Source organism: Pempheris klunzingeri, chromosome 3, assembly GCF_042242105.1.
Source record: "Pempheris klunzingeri isolate RE-2024b chromosome 3, fPemKlu1.hap1, whole genome shotgun sequence".
Classification (NCBI taxonomy): Eukaryota; Metazoa; Chordata; class Actinopteri; order Acropomatiformes; family Pempheridae; genus Pempheris; species Pempheris klunzingeri.
In genome coordinates this window covers 7,930,042-7,949,884 of record NC_092014.1, presented here as the reverse complement: position 1 = coordinate 7,949,884, position 19,843 = coordinate 7,930,042, and the positions used below count along the sequence as shown (strand labels likewise).

General features: G+C 42.3%; 1 protein-coding gene across 3 annotated transcripts in view; it reads left to right on the top strand.

The window, feature by feature from the left end:
- Window positions 1-609: 609 nt before the first annotated feature.
- Window positions 610-19,843, top strand: part of fat1a (FAT atypical cadherin 1a) — a 71,552-nt gene continuing 52,318 nt past the window's right edge. For 2 of the 3 annotated variants that reach the window (XM_070828526.1, XM_070828528.1), the window contains exons 1-3: window positions 2,299-2,402; window positions 3,980-7,269; window positions 18,638-18,952. In XM_070828526.1, the coding sequence (XP_070684627.1) occupies window positions 4,008-7,269; window positions 18,638-18,952 (3,577 nt within the window). In that variant the 5' untranslated portion in view covers window positions 2,299-2,402; window positions 3,980-4,007. Of the gene's footprint in view, window positions 680-2,298; window positions 2,403-3,979; window positions 7,270-18,637; window positions 18,953-19,843 lie in introns of those variants that run through there. The other variant, XM_070828527.1, reaches the window with a different exon arrangement.

The window sequence follows — 19,843 nt, the reverse complement described above, 5'->3', positions numbered from 1 at the left end:
TTTAAAAAAAAAACGACCCTGTAAAAGCACGTTTTAATGGCTGGTGTTTGAATAAGAAATGCATCAAACTAGACACATGCTGGGGGAGAAAATATGCATCAAACATACAATCCACGCATTCATTATGACTGTGCAGGACTTATCTGCGTGACATGTAATTAGATAAGCAGGGAGGCGAATCAAAAACACACGGGTTAATAATGAAAGGCATCACTTTCTCCATCAGTTGTTGAAGTGACTTCCTCTCACTCCTCCCCCCTCAGTGGCTCTGTCACTTTTCCGAGTAAAGGGGCGAGAAAATCTTTGCCATTCCTTCCCTATTTTTTTTTTTTTTTTCTTCTTCTTGTGCGCTCCTATCAGGGTGGCGATATTTCCGATATCACCTGAAGGCAGCAACAGTATGCAACTCCACCTGAGCCGCTGTGGAGGAGAGGAGCGAGGCAAACCGTAGCCTAATGCTGTGCTGAAGCAAGCCACCAAGTGTGATGACCGAGAGCGGACCGCAGCAGAGAGCGCAGAGAGCCGTGAGGGACTGAAGAGGAAGAAGGAGACTGGATTCTCCCCAACAGAAGCCTCCGTCGTGTGAGAGATGCGCGCAAAGAATCATTTCCCCACAAACTGACAGGATTTATGTGAAGTGAAGTTTGGAGCGGCAGCCGGCGATCATCCAGCTGGTCTGGTGAGTATCTCTGAGTGACATTAGAAGACGCGGACTTTGGTTTTGTGTCTAAAGGAGGTTAGAAATCACTCTTCAAACTTTACGCACAACTCGAAGCGCCTTTTTTGTTTGTTTTGGAGGGCGTTGGAGAAAAGTGAGTGGTTCTGTCTGACTTGAGCCAAACAAAGCACAATGCACAAATTGCTGCGCGCACTCACACTCGGACAGGAGCGATGCCTACAAGTTGACAAGTTGTCAGGCTGCATGCAGCACAGGCTTTCTGCAAGGCGCGCCAGCTGGATCGCTGCAGTCCGGGCAAGAGCAGTGAGACAGCGCCATCAATCGCATGGCAGCCACACTCCTGAGCTCCCGTGAAGGGGGGATGTGGTGCAGCTTCAGGTCTGAGGAGCAGTGCGTGAGGAGGGGGTGGGGGGTGAGGGTGGCGGGGGGGTTGATGGGATCAGCGCCTTCATGGCGTGTACACTTCCACCATCAGTCAACCTGCTCCAGTGCCAAAGCGCAAACCCGGGGACGCACTGCTGGGCACTATATCTTCAGCCTAACCTGGGCTATTAAAAAACTATTTCATTAGCACGAGTAATGAGAGGAGGATCATCCCCAGAATTGATGTTAGGAGACACGCGCACACACACACACACACACACACACACACAAATGCAACAACACGCACGTTGAACTTTGCATTTGCAAGTACTATTAGCCCCAGGGCAAGCTTTGGATTGCGATTTAATTCGCGAACTAGACTTGATGCACCTCTTTATGCTGACAAGCAAATTATGATGTGGATTCACGGGTCATTTTTTCCGCACAGAGAGCTTTAATTAGTCCAATCAAACTATTTTCACAGTGTTTGTTTATTGACCACCAGCTTGGGGTCACGATAAACTCACCAACCCTTTTTTTTTTTTTTTTAATTTTACGCAAAATAACCTCGTTACGGCGCCTAAGTGCTTTGGGCTGCAGCTGGAGAGGTGAATATTGGATTAAGGTTAGTCCCATTTGGTCAGGACAAGGTTTTGTCCTTTGTAAATATATCTAACGTGCAACCTGGAGAGGACTTTGCTGTAGTGTATTTTCATTTATGCCTCCGTAATGATGAGCAAAGAGAAAGAAAAAAAAAATGCATGAAATGGAACTATAAATCGTGTATGGAAAAGGAGTCACATCAAATTGGATACATCTCACGCGCCTAAAAGCCCCAAATGATCACCATTTGCACAGACTATATAATAAATAAAAGCCAGTTCTGCAGATAAAGCCATGATCAGCGTGACCTCCCGAGTGGACGCACAGGTTTTTGGAAGTTTTAGTGACAAATAATTTCAGCCTTTAATTAAAGAAAGGCATGAGAGGCCGTAGGTGAGGTTATGGTTACGAGACTGAGATTAATCTGATTTAGTTGAGCACAGCCTTTTGGCCCTTTTCTCGTAATACCCGAGATAAATATACCGTGCAGGCCGGCTAAATGGAAGCAGGCTGCTCTGGTCCGGGTTTTGTCCTGCTGCCAGCCGGTAAGTAGATCCGGACGTGCGCAGCGCGGAGAGATACGGAGGAGATCCAGAGTGGGAGAGAAAGGGAGGCAGAGAGGGGGGACGGAGAGGCTGCCTGCCGCTGCTAGATGGAGTAACGGAGAGGAGACAAGTCCACGTATTACCATGCCGAGATTTGGACTACACAAACTACATGCAAAACCCCCAAATATACGAGATTAGTGCGAGAAGAGGTAGGTGAGCGGTTGTTTTTGGACTCGGAGGTCGTTTTAAGTCCGCGGTGGTTCAGCTTCGGCTTCTGTGTAGCGTTTAAAAAAGTTGAGGCAGGTTAGCTCGGCTATTGTGAGCCGTGAAAGGAACCAGCAGCTTTCTCCACCTCCTTTAGGGGAAGTTTAGCCTCAACAGAAGTGTTGGTTTAAAGTCGTGTTTCGGTAACACGGAGGGTTTCCGTGGCTGCTTGTGGTACTTTTATGTGTTGTTTTGTGCTGTGTTGGGGGAAAAAGTAGGGGCTGGTTTTCCAAGCAGGTCTGTGCTCCGCGCACGGCTGCCATCGTTGCACGAAGTGAAGGGCTCCAGTTGGGGGATGGGGGGGTTAAAAAGGACTAGTCTGGAGGCAGTTAACTTTTTCTCTTGCAACACTTTATTTATTCTTTTCCCTTAAGGAAAACGGCTCTGTGCTCAGAGGCTGCAGAGAAACCGAGCACAGCGAATGAAAAATCCCGCTTTTGAATTGTTTGTATTTAGAAGAAACTGGAAGTTGTAGTTTTAGTAGGATTTTTTTTTTTTTTTTTTTTTTTTACAATGGTCGCCCACAAGCAGATGGTTCTTTTGTACCTGCGGGCGGTAGTTTCAGATTTAAGGTGACTTCAGCAAGACTGAGTCACTTATTAACCCGGCAAAAAGCGTTAATAAGTAAACCCTGCTCGGGTTATTTTGACACACCATAAGTAAATAAGGTAGGTTTTATCCGCAGCACTCCTGGGCACACATAGCAACGTCTTGCCTTTAATTGTCTTTGTACGGACTCCCACGCAGCCCGAGGCGCCGTAAAGCTGCCATAAACCAATGAATCTGCAATTTGAGAGCAGTTTCATAGCCATCATGTCTGTGGCTTCACCGGTGATTGTAGCTGGATGGCAAAGAAAAAGCAGCAATATGTTTGATCCACCACTGCATCTGTGTTTGTGCAACTGCTGAGAGAAGTCATTCTAAGTTACTGCATTTCATAGTTGTTGCTACTTGTGTAAATTAAATCATCAACTGGTGACCAGAAAATTACGTTTAATTTCATTCCCATACATGTGGAAAATCATGCAGATGGTCACGTGCAGTCCTAAAATTGAAATATTTTGGCATCAATGAGGAAATTAAAGATTTACATGTTTTCATTTTGCCCGTTCTTTCTCTCTGAGCTCATTAAGCTAATGTTTGGATAGATTGGGCTCCTCAGTGATGGAGCGCACAAACTCGGCATCTGGCATTGTGCAGACAAGGGAGCAGTGCAGGCTTAGATCTCGTCACCTGACTGACAGCTCTGCTTTATCTTATTTCCACATGTAACCCATTAAGCCGTTTTATCAGCCCAGTCGTCGCTAGGCTTGGCATTTAAAGGAATCTTGGAAAGTGCACAGCGAAAGAGAGGAATACTGTAAAGAGCATTTAGACCGTCTCTCTCCAGAGATTTTAGAAAACGATGAGGTCATGTGGTTAATAGCTACTTTTAGGTGTAATTGCAGTTAGTTGTATGCACTAAATGCATTTGCATGATGAAGTGTCATATTACTAACAGTCACATTTTGTTTGTTTCCAGGTGGTTCTGTAGAGATCACGGTACGATAATGGGGAAGCGCTTGGTTTCACTGCTTGTGCTGCTCCTGCAGCTCCTCTGTGGCTGTGCAGGGAACCAAAGGATGGTGAGGGCCGCCTCCATGCAATTCACTCACTCTGTTTACAATGCCACCATATACGAGAACTCTGCTGCTAAGACTTACGTAGAGAGTCACTCCAAGATGGGCATGTACATCACAGATCCAACTTGGGAGGTACGGTATAAAATCATTTCTGGAGACAATGAGAACTTATTCAAAGCAGAGGACTACTTGCTGGGAGATTTCAGTTTTTTGCGAATAAGGACCAAAGGAGGCAGCACTGCCATTCTGAACCGGGAGGTTAAAGACCACTACGTGCTGACTGTAAAAGCATCAGAGAGGAGCACTAACATGGAGTGTCGCACCAGAGTTAAGGTGCAGGTACTGGACACCAATGATCTGAGGCCTCTCTTCTCGCCAACATCCTATAGCATCTCTCTGCCGGAAAACACGGCCATACGCACGAGTGTGGCCAAGGTCACTGCGACGGATGCAGATATCGGTACGAATGGAGAATACTACTATAGTTTCAGAGAGTGGACGGACATGTTTGCAGTTCATCCAACAAGCGGCGTGGTGACACTTACCGGCAAGCTTGACTTCTCTGAGACGAAGCTGTACGAGTTGGAGATACTTGCAGTGGACAGAGGGATGAAGCTGTATGGCAGCAGTGGCTTCAGTAGCATGGCGAAACTCACAGTGAGGGTGGAGCAGGCCAATGAGCATGCACCTGTAATCACTGCCGTAACACTGGCTCCCTCAGATGCAGACCACGACCCCACTTACGCTATTGTGACGGTGGAGGACAGTGACCAGGGACCAAATGGAGAGATAGCGTCACTGAGCATCGTAGCCGGTGACCCTCTTCAGCAGTTCAAGGCTGTCAGAACCAGCCCAGGGAGCAAGGAGTATAAAATAAAAGCAGTCAAAGATGTAGACTGGGATAGCCAGCCTTTTGGATACAACCTCACTTTACAGGCAAAGGACAAAGGCAGCCCCCCTCAATTTTCATCAGCTAAATTGGTACATGTCACTTCTGCGCAGTTCAAAGTGGGTCCTCCTGTCTTTGAAAAGCCTGTTTACAGGGTCAATCTGAGTGAGTTTGCCCCTCTTCATACACCTGTCACTATGGTAACAGCTGTGCCAAAGTATCCACAGGTAAAATATGCTTTTAGACACAAATCTGAAAAGAACAAATTTATTATCAATCCGGATACTGGCTTAATCAGCACTGCAGGACCAATCAATGCCGACTCTGCTGCCCGATTTGAGCTGGATGTGATCACCACTGACAAAAAAGCGGCAACTAAAGTGATTGTAGATGTGACTGACGTGAATAACAATGCACCCGAGTTTCAGCAGACATCATACAAGGCCACTGTTGATGAGAATGTACCCATAGGGACCAGTGTGGTAACGGTTAAAGCCACTGATCTAGACAGAGGCGAGAATGGCTATGTGACCTACAGCATTACCAACCTGAGCCCTCAGCCATTTGTCATCGACTACTTCTCTGGTGTCATCAGTACCTCAGAGGTCCTAGATTATGAGCTCATGCCAAGGATTTACAGTCTCAAAGTCAGGGCATCAGATTGGGGATCCCCTTTCCGGAGAGAGGTGGAGGCATCAGTCACCATAACATTAAATAACCTGAATGACAATAAGCCCTTGTTTGAAAATGTAGACTGTGAAGTGACTGTGCCGAGAGATCACGGCGTGGGAGAGCAGATAACAACAGTGTCTGCCATAGATGCTGATGAACTGCAGCTAGTGCGGTACAATATTAAAGCTGGGAATGATCTCGACCTGTTTGAACTGAACCCGAGCTCTGGCGTGCTGTCACTGAAGCACACGCTGAGCGAGGGAGAGGCAGCTAAAGTGTCCTTTCATAGTTTACAAATCATCGCGACGGACGGCGAGCACGAGACTCAACCAATGCTCATGAACATAACCGTCATCACGGCACGCAAGCCTGTCCAGTTAAAATGTGTTGAAACTGGGGTCGCTACCATGTTGGCTGAAAAGCTACTTCATGGCAGCAAAATCCACACGCAAACTGAGCCGGATGACAACTTAATGGACATTCACTCAGTCAACCGGTACTCTCCTCAGTTTGCAGAGTCTTTCCCCAGTGTTATTGAAGTCAAAGAGGATCTCCCCGTTGGGGCCCGGATTGTCCATTTAAGTGCCACAGATTCAGATAGTGGTTTCAATGGGAAGCTGGTGTACGTTATTTCAGGAGGAGACACAGAAAGCCGCTTTGTAGTAGATATGGAAACTGGCTGGCTTTTGGTTTATTCCCCTCTTGACCGTGAAACAACAGACTATTACACCCTCAACATTACAGTTTATGATCTTGGCATACCACAGAAATCCTCATCACGCCTGTTGGGTGTGAAGATCCTAGACGCCAACGATAATAGCCCTCAATTTTTGCAACACTCATATTCAGTTGAAATAAGTGAGAGTACACCTGTGGGGACGGAAATTATCCAGGTGGATTCAACAGACAAGGATCAAGGAGATAATGGAGTGGTGAAGTATTCTATTTTGGGAGGCACAGATCATTTCACGATCAATGAGGAGACCGGCGTGGTGACTGTCACGAAGCCGCTGGATCGTGAGCTCCAACCAGTTTATATCTTGAAGATAGCGGCACATGACCAGGCAGTGAGAGAGCCTCAGTTAGTGTCCACGGTGCTGCTTAGAATCACTTTGGAAGATGTGAATGATAATCCACCCAAATTTATCCCCCCTAATTATCGCGTGAAGGTGAGGGAAGACCTTCCTATTGGTACTGTAATTATGTGGCTGGAAGCTCATGATCCCGATATTGGACCCTCCAGTCAGGTACGCTACAGCCTCATTGACAACGGAGATGGGAATTTTGAGGTAGACAAACTCAGCGGCGCTCTGCGGATTGTGCAGAATCTAGATTACGAAACAAAACAGGTGTACAATCTGACAGCAAAAGCCAAAGACAAAGGGAAGCCCATGTCCCTGTCGTCGACTTGTTTCATTGAGGTGGACGTGGTGGATGTGAACGAGAATCTGTACAGGCCTCTGTTCCGGTCGTTTGTGGAAAAGGGATTTATAAAAGAGGATGCACTTGTCGGGACTTCCGTGATGACTGTTACAGCTGAGGATGAAGACAAAGGACGAGATGGAGAGATTCGATACTCCATACGAGACGGATCCGGCCTGGGGATATTCACCATCGACGAGGACACTGGTGAGTCTCTTTTCTCAACGTCACTATAGTGCAATGTGAAGCTTTTGTTCATTTCTGAAAAAGGCAGGCATCGGCTTGAAATAATTAGCTTAAAGGAAATTTTTATGCAGCTATGTTTATTCAGACACGTCACTATGTGGAACAGTGAGGTAAAGGGAGTCTTCCAAGAGACGGATATAGTTCCTGATTCCAGTCATTTTTCTTTGGGAGAATTGACGCAGTAACAGATGGACCAGCTGTCTCTCAGACCTGTGGAGATGTTCCTGAGTTGCTGCCATGGTACTAAGGAGCTCCTGAGTGATTTCACTTCCTCCTCCGCTCTACACAGTTACCTGCATGCTCCTTTTATGAAATAGTTAAAATTTGGATGTAAACATACTCTAATAGCATTTTTAAATGTTTTTTTTTTTACATCAGTAGATTTTCAATATTGTACTGTAGGCAGGATTTGGTTGCGGGTTTCTTGGTATGTTACTGAAAATATGTTAATACTTGCTCAGCTGTCCAGAATGATTTTAACAGCTGACTCAAATTAGCTCAAAATAAGCAGTCTGGAATTCCAGAAGTTCCTACCCAAAACCTAGCAATCACCTGATTTGGATGTTTTGTACTGCCCTCGTTTTAAAATTTAGTAACCACATTCTTGGGCTGCTTAATGTGACTTTCTTCCCTGTTTTGAAATTGAATTTCTCTCTGCATTATACATATTTAATGTCTAAATGAGGCAGTGAAACTTAATGCATAAAACATTGATTTCTCTTGGCACATGTAACCTCAAAGGTTCATATCTACATAAGAAGGCTGGAAAATGTAATTCATTAGTGGTCTATATCTTTCGTCCAATTTTCATGAAGAAACAGGTAGATGTAAATTATTCAATAACTTGACAGGAAGTCTCCCCAGCGAACCTGTTTGGAAATACTTATTTTACCTGGTGAGTTTAGCATGAGGAGATGAGCCTGTGTGAAGGATGTGTCTTCCAGGTCTATGTGTCAGCTGTGGTGTGTGATTGTTTGTGTGGTAGTGGTTGGATATCAGATTTGTTTTAGAGATCTTGTTTAATGAACAGAAATTCTATAATGTTGAAAGCTTGAACTAGTGCTTTCATGCAGGAATTACATGTGCTGCTCTGTGTCATTTTAATTTGGTTTCTTCTTATTGATGCACTACATAGACAGTAATGAAAGGTGAATTTTGCAAAGAACTGTCTAGATCTAAGGTGGACTGCAGTGCTACGGTATCAGTGTTAATAGCTCCACATGCCAGCCATGTCTAACTCAAAATCCTGTGTAGGGTACAGATTCTGGAAGCCGGTCTGATCTTCTGCTTAATCCCAAAGGCCTATATTAAGTGATTATCAGGAGGTGCAATGATAGGATTGTCCTGGGTTGGGTCCTGTTATTATGGATTACATCTGAGGTCAGTACACAACTAAATACAGCCAAGGTGGTAATACCCCTCCTATGATTTCACTAAATGAAGGGTGTGGTTTTTAAGGCTACCATATGCATTTAGAATATTTTGCTTCTAAAAAGGAAAATATAAGCACGGGTGCACACCCTACTATATACCCAGTGCAGCAGCTGCATGTTGTGAATCTTAACCAGAATGTTTTAAAGTGGTTTAAATTAGAAAACAAATGAAAAAGTGGCATGAGGAAAGATGCCAGGCGCCACACACCTTCAGTTATGGAATTTGTGGGAAGAAATGAGGAAAGAGCCGGGTCTTTTTCTGTTTTACTTTATGCGTGTAATTCTAAACCGGTGTAGTTGTGTTTGTAGTACATCCGTTTATTGCATAGTTTTATCTACCTTTATAGTGTTTTGTTTGTTTTGTCACCACAGGATAAATCACTCGTCTTTTATTCCTCTTACAGTGGCATCCACAATAACTCAGTAACAACAATACTGCTTTGTGGCTACCAGAGTGTTGCTGTGGAAAGCTTTGCACTCTGTGGTGGTTGATGCAAGAAGACAGTGAGTGAGTCTTATAGAGTAGGTGTACACAATAAATCTGAACAAGGTTTGCATTTTAGAATAGGCAAACAGGCCACGCTTGCTACCCACTTCACTGACGTTCCCAAACCACACAGCGAACAAAGAAGTCATTTGTTTGTGACACGAAGCGATTAAATTTAAAAGTGGTGTCTGTGATCGCTGTTTATTGAATACCATCCTATTTTCATTTACATCAATTTCAAGTTTTCAGACTTTGTATGTGCGCCTCGCATTCTTCTCCAGATATGGTTCCTTTTCTGTCAGACTGCTCAGGGAGTCCATGGCAACTGTTTGCCCAGACATTCTCTGTGTTATTAAAAGCTCTGTGGTCACTGGCTCGGTGCCACCTTAATTTAAACATTCTCTTATCAAGACTCTTTTCTGGGCCCCTTCCCATACTGAAGACCAAATTTACCATTCCTCGCTTTAATGGGAAAATTTTTGACTGATAGGGACCTTAAACAAAAGTGAAGTTTGATACACTGAAAGCTTTCCAAAGGCTTATGTTTAACATATTATCCAAGTTGGAGATTCAGCAGAAACAGCAAGATTGACATTCTGCTGTTGAATATAAATCCAGCATAGCTTTTATCTCTGGTTTATTTAAGTAACTTTTGAAAAATGTATTTGCATCTCACAGTTCTTGAGAGATTAAGATCCTTAACCAGCCACCAGTGTTGGGAAGGAAGCATACACTCTACTTGTGAGGGCTTGTATATCATAAGTGGCTGGCAGCAGCTTTACATGTTTGGGCCCTAGAGGTCAGGCTGTATGGATTTTCAAGGCCTCATGCCAATTTTGAAGAGGCAAGAGTGGCAAATGGCCGATGTAATGACATTTTTTTTTTAAACCCATTTCCTCCACAAAGAGGCTTTGCAGCTGGTGCTCTAAAACCATGGAACACAATTTTAAAGATGGTAGCACTGCCTGGCCAAACGCACACCCTCAGCAAAGAGTGTGGCTGTGAAGTAATCTAAAAGAGCACTGCATACTGTATGTGGGTCAGTAGTAAAGAAAGTAGTGAGGATTATAAGTCGTTATGCAGGGCCCACAATTTTAATTTAGCCAAAGAAGTATGTGCTTCTACAGGGTCAACACATTTTTTTTAAAGAAGAACAATACAACCACTAGCAAATAGCATTCAGGTGAATAAATACATGAACCCATTTGAGGTCAGCTTGCAGTGCTAGACGGAATAGACAAGCAATGAAACAGTGCTTATCACGAAGCAAGTCTCCACATCTCAAAGTACAGCTGACTCACGTTCGACCTGACACACCTTACATCCGGCAGCACCCAACAGATCCAAAAGGCGAGGGGTTATTTTGTTGCCAGTGATTAACTGTTTTCCTATCGTCTGGGATGACTAAGGGAGTTTGTGCAAGTCAGGAAGCTGGAAAAGTCAATGCGAAAGGGGAAAGAAAGACCATCATGAGAGGCCTTTTAGATAAACCAAATAAGTCTGTCTTGTGCAGATACGGTACACACATGGATCAGTCCTAGAGCTGCTTTGATCAATATACATTAATATTAATTTTATGCTATATCACCCAATCCTTGATTGACTGTCGACTAACACAGGCCATCGGTCAATCAATTTATTACTTGAAAGTAAGAAGTAATTGATGGCCATGCTGCCATGGAGGATGGTTCAGAGCTAGAGAGAACTTACTTTGAAAAAGTGTTTAAAACGAGTCGCGTATCAGCGTGAAGTGAAATGAACCGGCATACAAGGTGACCAGAGCAGAGTTTGCTCAGTTTAGATGCGACGCAGATGCTGATTGCATAATGTATGCATTGCCCTTTGTTGTTAGATAATGTATGCATTGCCCTTTCACTTGAAGCTGTTTGCAGCCCGTGCTGTAAATGCGTCCTTTGTAAAAGAAAATGAAACAGTTTGATGCATAATGACGAAGTCCAGTTGTTTTCTGTTTCCACAGACAAAATTTCAGTACTTCCCTTCGTTTTTCACTGTCCTCTTGTTTAACTTAACAGATTCTTGACAACAAAAAAAACACATTCTTGTATTTGTTTGTGGATGACGTTTTATCATCAAGCATAGTTTGCTCAAAGTGAAAGCTGCTGTCCCCAGTTTTCTGTTCAGTGCCTATATGTTTGAGATGAAAGTGGGATTGCAAAGTGGCACATGATTCCAAATAGTCTGTGCTTGAGCGCTGTTACTGTGGAGACGGGACCAGGAATGTGCAGCGGGACAAAGTTGATTGTAGGTTGCTAAATGAAAAACACACTTTCCCTAGTTAAAAGTATGTTGTTCTCTCAGTCCATTAAATCTTTTTAAAGAAACTTAAGGCTGCCTTGTGCAGAGTGAGTGCGTCTTTATGTGTTAATTGCTGTCATGCTAACACTCCATTAGATCCATACTTTCTATTCCTGGTGATGCACTGCGGTTAGTTTTGCAGATTTTACACTTGAAAGGTCAAAGGAATATTCAGAAGTCCACAATGATGTTACGTACCTTTGCTTATGCGATTTATTAAAATATAATACTCAAAAACAGCTTTAGTTTGCTATTATTTAATATTTCAGACCAAGGATGCTAAACAGAACCACTGCCCTGAACAGCAGTATGTAGCATTAATTGGTACAAATATCAGAGATATTTTGAAAGCATTTGCATCTTCCCCTCAGACACATGTGAGCGTCTTCACCAGGGGACCTCTCGGCTAAATTATGGCAGAGACAATAGAGCTTCTTACATGCTTTTATCCTTTTATTCAAATTTCAGCGACTATTTCAGGTATTTGTAGCCAATTTCATGCTGTCTTGTACTTGACAAGTGACAGCCCTGACCACAAATACACTTGGGTGCAATGAAGAGGCTGCACTAAATTGGAAATAAAATACATTGCCTTGTCTGTCAACCAGTAATTTCGATGGCCATTCGCTGATACCAAATTTTGTTTAATCAATAAGAAAAACACATTTTCTCATTAAACAAATTAATGTAAACAATACTGAAAAGTATAGTGCAATAGTATTTTCTTGGCATTCCAAAGCGGACCGCAGGGCAGCGATAGGAAATGGGGGGGAGAGAGAAGGGGAAAGCTTTGCACTCCCATGAGACCAGTTTCCATAGACCTACATTTTCTGTCATCAAGTTTCTCAAAAACTGCAACATATTTAGAACTGCAGTGACTTTTCCTTGCATTTCCTTGCCCTGAAACCTTAGAAGATTCATTTATTGACTTTGCTGTCGAGAGTTTAAAAATGACGTGGTGAGTTATGTGCTCTGTTTTGACTTTTTGAGGATGAATTGGTTGTCACCAAGAGATTACATATCAATTAGTGAGCTTTAAAGATGCTGGAAGGTGGATTTTGTTTTACCTTTGAACAGATCAGACTAGCTGTTCCCCTATTTCCAGTCTACACTAAGCTAACTTACCTGGCTGCTGGCTGTAGTGTCATATTTACTGTGCCGACATGAGAGTGGTATCAATCTTCTCGTCAAACTGTTGGCATGTGAAGGATTAGGTATATTTCCCATATTTCCTTTTCACTAGAGTGGTACCTGAGGAGACAGCGCAAATCTCCAGTCATATTATGCTCTCCTGGGGGAATTGTTTGCTGTCAGCTGAAAGTCTACTTCCTCCTTGGGCGAGCCGGGGTTGCTGCATACAATGGGAATATAGAGAGAGCACAGTGAGGGAAGAAAGTAAAATATTCAGAGAGGTGGGGGGTATAGAAATGAATGAAGACGGACCCTGTGTTTCCCTCATTGTTATCAGAGGCACAGGCAGAGAGCTCTCCGGGGCTAGGAGGCATAGTAACTGCTCTGAAATAATACTGTGATATTGAATCAAGGAGTATTGCTCCGAGGCCTGTTCAAAGGCATTTGAAATAACGCTGTTCCCAGTAACAATGGAAGCTTTGTATCGTCAGCTAAAAGCTATCTCAAATGGAATTAATAAGACTATTTTTTTTAGAAAACGAAAGAAAAACCCATTCAGTCATGCGTCACAGACATATAACAACTGTATCAAATCAGTCTTTTTACAACACTCAGCACACAAATAAGTAATTTTCATGTTTTTTTTCAGACGGGAGTTTTACATACATTATGGCTTAAGAAATTCTGAACTCTACTGAACTATCAGCATGGCTGCAAAACAGTTTTATATCCCACTAAGAACAAACAAAAGCAGTGGGAATACACTGACACTACTGAGAAGTAGTGGTCTGCATTGTTAGGCTAGTGAAATAATGGAACTTGTCTTAAAGACCATTTTCCCTTAAGCCAGCTGTTGACAGCCATTTTTATACCAGTACTGACAGTACACAGCGTGCACAGTGATGCATGAAGTGGAAATGGCTCAGTGGCTCAACAGGCCGAGATATTGAGGGAGATAAGATGGACATGGTTTTTGTGTCTCATTGTATCATCGTTATGATTATCTCCAAGACATTTATCCCAATTTATTATGAGCCCTGCTTGCCCTTCAAACAAAAAGGGTGGATAAATGTGAATCGGAGAGCCATGATACCCACTGTGAGCCGGTTCATAGCAACGTATGTGCAGTATTTTATCCATGCAAGTGAAACACATCAAAAGATCAGTTTAATGTAGAACTCTGACCATGATCACCTCAGATTATTTAAAATGTTAATTCCAGTATTTCAGTCTAACAGGAAGAAAATACTTTGCTACAACAATCAACTCTATGGAATTTCAAACACAGCTTAGTTAAGTGTTAAAGAAATGGAAATTCACACATCATTAAATTAATGTTGCTCTACATAAACTGGTTCTAATGTAGAATTTATTGGTATTAAGCATATACATCCGCTACTATTAATTATAGTTAAGTGATTTCACTGACAAAGCTGACATTAGCTTGCTGATATTTACCCTGTTCAGAGTGAACAGTAAAACTCGAACAAAACTTTATGTCAGTAACATTTTGTTATTACGTACTGACATTAGCTAGACTGGCATACTCAGATATTTCCCATTCATGCTAAACTGCATAAATATTACAAACTTTATGGATTTTTTTTGCTTTCGACTGATAACCACTCTGTCATATTGTGCTGAAATGATGAAATCAGTGCTTCAGGCAAAGCTTTTAATATACAACAAAATATATTTTTGCCTTGAACCATACTTAAGATGCTTGAATTTTTCAAAAGGTTTCAGGCATTAATACCAACAAGCTTAATGTGTTTGAAGGACAGATCTTGGCTACAGATGTCTGGGAACTTTAAGATGATGTGATGTGAAGTTGCTGGGTAACAGAAAGCTTAGTTTAGGACTCTTTCTATTACATTAGATCCTGTAACGTGGTAGTGGAATTTGAAGCATTTTGCCAGGGCTGTGGAACGAGGGGGTGGGGGGGGTTTGAGCACTGAGAAAGTTTATGTAAGCATGTGAGCTGGAGGCCTGAGAAGGCTGAGGAATGTGGGGTAGGGGTGAGTGGAATTAACGGAGGTAGTTCAAAGCAAGCCCCAATTTTTCAACTGCAGAAGTACGGAAGTCCTGGTGTGCATAATCACAACGTTTTGGGTGAATGGTTAATGGTTAACTGCAAGTTTCCAGAGTCTTTAGCTAATCAGCATGAAGCACATCCAGGATTTTGTGAGTCTTGATATTGTAGTGACAGCATATTCTATACTTAGTACTTTACTTTGTCTCACTTGACAACTTGTGACATGCAGTAAACATTTTCATGCAGCTTTTTGAACTCCAATTTCACCCTCTTCAAACTGTGGTAAACTGTGCCTTCCCTGTGAATGTAAGTTGCTACAGAATGAACTCATTGTGCATCTGCACAGGATGTTGCTTTAAGTACACTTGTACGTAAAATACCTGCTGGCCTTGATAATTTGAAATCCTTTGGCTGTCTGAAGACTCACCCACACTGCCGCTGTGCTCAAGTAACTTTGAAGAACAAAGCCAGAGGGAAAAGAAAAGACCAAGGAAAAAAAGCGGAAAGCAAATCTGGCAGAGGCTGGTGCACGGCTTGTTTTTTTTTCCCCTTGTGGCCTGAGGGCAGGTTTTGCTTCTGCCTTAGTGGGAAGGCTAGGTATATGGGATGGGTGTGGCAACTTAAATTCTTCAGATTCACCTTTTATGTGCTTTGTTTGAAACTATTCAGTCAAAGTCCATGGCAGAAAGCTCATCATATCTGTGCTGTTTTACTGATTCATGGTAAAGCTGGTCAGTTTTTGAGTCTCTTCAGAGATAAAAATGAACAGTCAAACTTGTGTGCGAGTTGGCATTGACATTTAGTTTGAGAAGGCAAACAGTAACATTCCTGTTGCATCTGCAGTTGTATTCATGTTGCAAGTATTTTTAACTAAGAAATATAAAGTTATCTCCCGTTTTCTGATAAATACGAGGCGGAGAACTGTGAGCAAAAAGCATGACCCTGGTGAAAGTGGAATTGTTCTGCTACGCTGGTCTCTGCCAGTCAAGCAGATGAGCACTCAAGCATGGGCATCTCCTTGGCAGAGGCACAAAAGATCTCTCACACTTTCCTGTCTCCTCTCTTCTCTTGTACTTTGTCTTATTAGCACGAGTGCGTGTGCACACATGACCACCTCTGCTCAGCTTTACCTCCTCTGCTCACACTGACCTCCCCGACCATTTGCACCCTCTTATTCATTCTCACCATAAACGTTCTCTATTTAATGTCCCCTTATCCACTAATTCCCTCTCTACGGGTGTCTGAAACATTTATCCTCCTATCCTTTAGTGCCTCTGCTCAGGATGCCTCACGTACACATCTACATTTCTTATTTATGTGTAACATTTGCAATTTCCTGCACGTTTTCTTCCAGTAACAATGTTTATTATCCACTGCAAGTTTTCAGCTTCAGCGAGATCATAAATAAGTCATTACTGAGTTAGATTATGTCTAAATTATTGCGATCAAATCATTATGTTATGTCTGTTAATCATATTTTATGCCTTCTGTTAAGCACTGTTTCTTTCTGTATACTGTCAGCTTTAAGGCATCTGTTTGATTATACAAAGTCATCTAATTTGCATTGTTGATATACTGGGCGTTGTTGTTTTTTCCATGGGACTTTTGGCTTTAGGAAACATTGAGGAGCTACCTATTTTCCCTTGCCTGACTACCCTTCTTATTGCATGCCTCAAGCTAAGTTTAGAGAGCTATAATGATGACTAATGACAAGAGAGGATCCCAGGCCGAAAATGCAGGGACACTAAAGTAAAGCAAGGCGAGAGAATAAATGAGCTGCGCCCCCAAACCTCCCTGCCGTGTTAAATTTGACAATTTTGTGGCAAGTCATTTGGAGTGTTATCTCTTTTCTCCGAAATCTGTCATTACCCAAGGGCAGTTGTTTGGCTGCTCTCAGTTGCACTCCTTCATTGCAGTTCATCAAATTACAGTGAGTGAACAAAGGCAGCAGCAAAGAGATATCAATATCTAGAGTCTATATAAACTATTTGAACCTTTGGAATGTATCCTCATGCGCATGGTTTTCTGAAGGCTACCATTTCTGGGCCACCAGTAACTAAGTGTTTTATAGATTCAGACTCATTGCAGGGAATGGCCAACACCCATCCCCAGTAACGATATGGGTGTGCTTATATCACATGATTCACTCTTATTGGTTTCAGATAATGATGAAGTCAAATATAGCTATAAATTTCTATTGCACTTATCAAGGTTATACACGTATTGCAGATAACACAGACACAGAAATGGTTATTATGAAAGCTGTCAGGGTTTCCATTGTCTGAAAGATATGTGTGTGTTTATGCTACCCTTCACTGCCTTATATTTTGTGCTTGTTGAACAATAGGACCTCACATGTGCAAGTTGTCCAAATTATATTGCTTTATATTGTTTCATTATCAGAAGTGTGTTTTTAAAGGAACAAAAGGAAAGCATATCAAAATGTTGTATGTTTAGAATTAATCAGTTTGTTTAGCCCATATTCGTGCTATAACCAGATCACAATGAATAACCAATCACACTGACTGCTATATTAAGTATGGCATTAACATGCCTCACAGTTTATTGAGTTCACCACTTACTGTTTTTGTTCGAAGTGACTCATCTGAAAGATGTGTTTTAGCCATCAGGAACAAAACAACAAGAGAGGAAAAAATAGAGGGAGTTTTTTATGTTGATGAAAACTGGTGTAAATGTTCTCATTCATTAGTTGAAACATGATAGCCCTTCTACCTTAGGACAGAAAAACACTGTTTATTTATAGAAACATCATTTTGCGTCAAGTTAATTGCTTTTCATGCTTGTATAGAATAAAAACAGGAAGAAATGGTTCAGATGTCAGACATTATACAACGACTGAAAAGATTTAGACCCATTTAGATTTGCTTTACTACAACAGACCGCCCCAATTCCAATTCAAATGTTACATTACAGCAGTAGCAATTATGATATCACCTAAGTCGGGTTATAATTGAATAATTAGTGAATATGCAAACCCATTAAGTAAACCTCCTTACATGCAATCTTACACCAAGGCATTTGCACTTACCATCTCCCTGAAGCTGAAGCACCTCTACGTCTATTTAAACACACACATAGAAAACACACTTATCTCTTTCCAACAGTCAAAATGCACCTACTGAGCACCTGGTGAGTGCTTCTAAGTGGGGTTGGGTGGGGATGAAAAGCACTAAAGCAAATTCTCTCCTGTGAACTTTGCTGTTAGCTTTTCCTCGGAAAGATCAACAAGAGCATTCAGACCACTCGCCAGTTTCGAGCATTTAGACATCTAAACTAATGTTGGCAGATGTTAAATCTACAGACCAAGCACGCATATCTGTGTCCAACAGACCTGCATTGTTTTACGGAAAACCAATTACGTAGCATTTTTAGCACTTCAGCACTGTCAGATGTACCTTGTTCATACAAAACTTGTTGATGCAAAACTAGTGTATAGAGGCACTTTTATACAAAACGTCTTTGTACAATCTAACCTTGTTACATACTGCATTTAGACTTTTAGATACAATCTATCAGTCCCATACTCTTTCCCATTCAGCCATTGTCAACTTCTACAACTCACAGGCCTCTGAAAGCTCTTTGTTTGCTCAGCTGAAGGCTACAGCCCCCACATGGCAGTAAAAAAACTTCCCTGCCAGTGAATGTAAACAGAAAAGCAATGGCCAGTCGTTGTTAATATATCACCTTGACAAGTTTCACTCAAGGTGCCTTCAACCAACCCTTACAGCTGCCTGTTCAGGGGCAGCTTGTGTTCAAGCTTCTGTTCTCTTCATTGCCTGAAATCGATATCAGAGATCACTGATAGTGTAGGCGGTGTTGTGAGACTCGGGGCACGTGTTGTATGTAAAAATGTTCCACGCCACAATTCAGGCTAAAGAGTTTGCTTCTGTCTCTCTCATATCTCAGGTATTATCCGAACACAAGAACTCCTGGATCACGAGACAACACCCCATTACTGGCTCACAGTCTACGCGATGGATCGTGGCGTGGTGCCGCTCTCCGCCTTTGTCGAGCTCTACATTGAAGTGCAGGATGTCAATGACAATGCACCGCAAACCTCAGAACCTGTCTACTACCCTTCTGTCATGGAGAACTCCCCAAAAGACGTGTCAATCATCCAGATAAATGCAGTTGATCCAGATGCCAAGGCCAGTGATAAACTCACCTACAGGATCACCAGCGGCAATCCCCAGGGTTTCTTTGCCATTAACGCCAGGACAGGTAAGATTGCTGTTACTTTGATGGCGGCTCATGTCACTATAAATTGCATTCTCAGAGCAGGTAGTGCCAGCTCTGAAGTCCCTGCTCTGAGTCGTGAGCTTATATTACATTCCAGGACAAATGATCACCCTCTATATTGCTGTTAGCTTGCCACTCAGTCTCTTAACTACTAAAAATAAAGCTGCTCATAGGGTAACGCTTTGAAAGTTAACCATCTTCCCAGTGTACACTTAATCTAACCAATGTTTTGAATATTAAAAACAATAGCTAGTTGTACAGTCTTACATCACTGAGGTCACATCTCATTCTTTTCATGTAAGCAGGGATCAATTGTGATATCCTGACTGATTGATGCATGTAAATGATTTAGAACAAATACTACATTTATTTACCTTATCTTAGCCCATCATCTAATTTAAAGGCCGTAAACATAAAACATACATAAAGAACTTTACTACGCATTAAATGATCCTTTGAGACTTAAGCTCAGGCTTTGAGATACACTGTAGTGCATGGCTGACAGCTGGTGAACCTCTCTGAGGGTCCCGTTCCCCTTCTTGCGAAAAGGAAGAGCAGTGTGAACACAATATGTTAACCCAGGACGGGAGTGGGTTGAGCCTACAGGGGTTTTTTCCACTCTAACACTCTAAAGTGTGTTCTCATATGGTACTCTGGAAATGGTGTGATGATTAATATTTCATTGGGTTCTTTTAAAGTTGCAGGAGCAAGCTATGTTTAGTTGGATATCAGAGGAAATACTTGTAATAGGTGCAAAGTGAAGATCCGTGTACAGACGGAGCTTCTCTGTAAATTTACAGATTGATGCCTCTTATGCTGGACTCAGATACAAGTGTGATTCCATCAAAGAATTTGTTCTACATGTGTGTACAA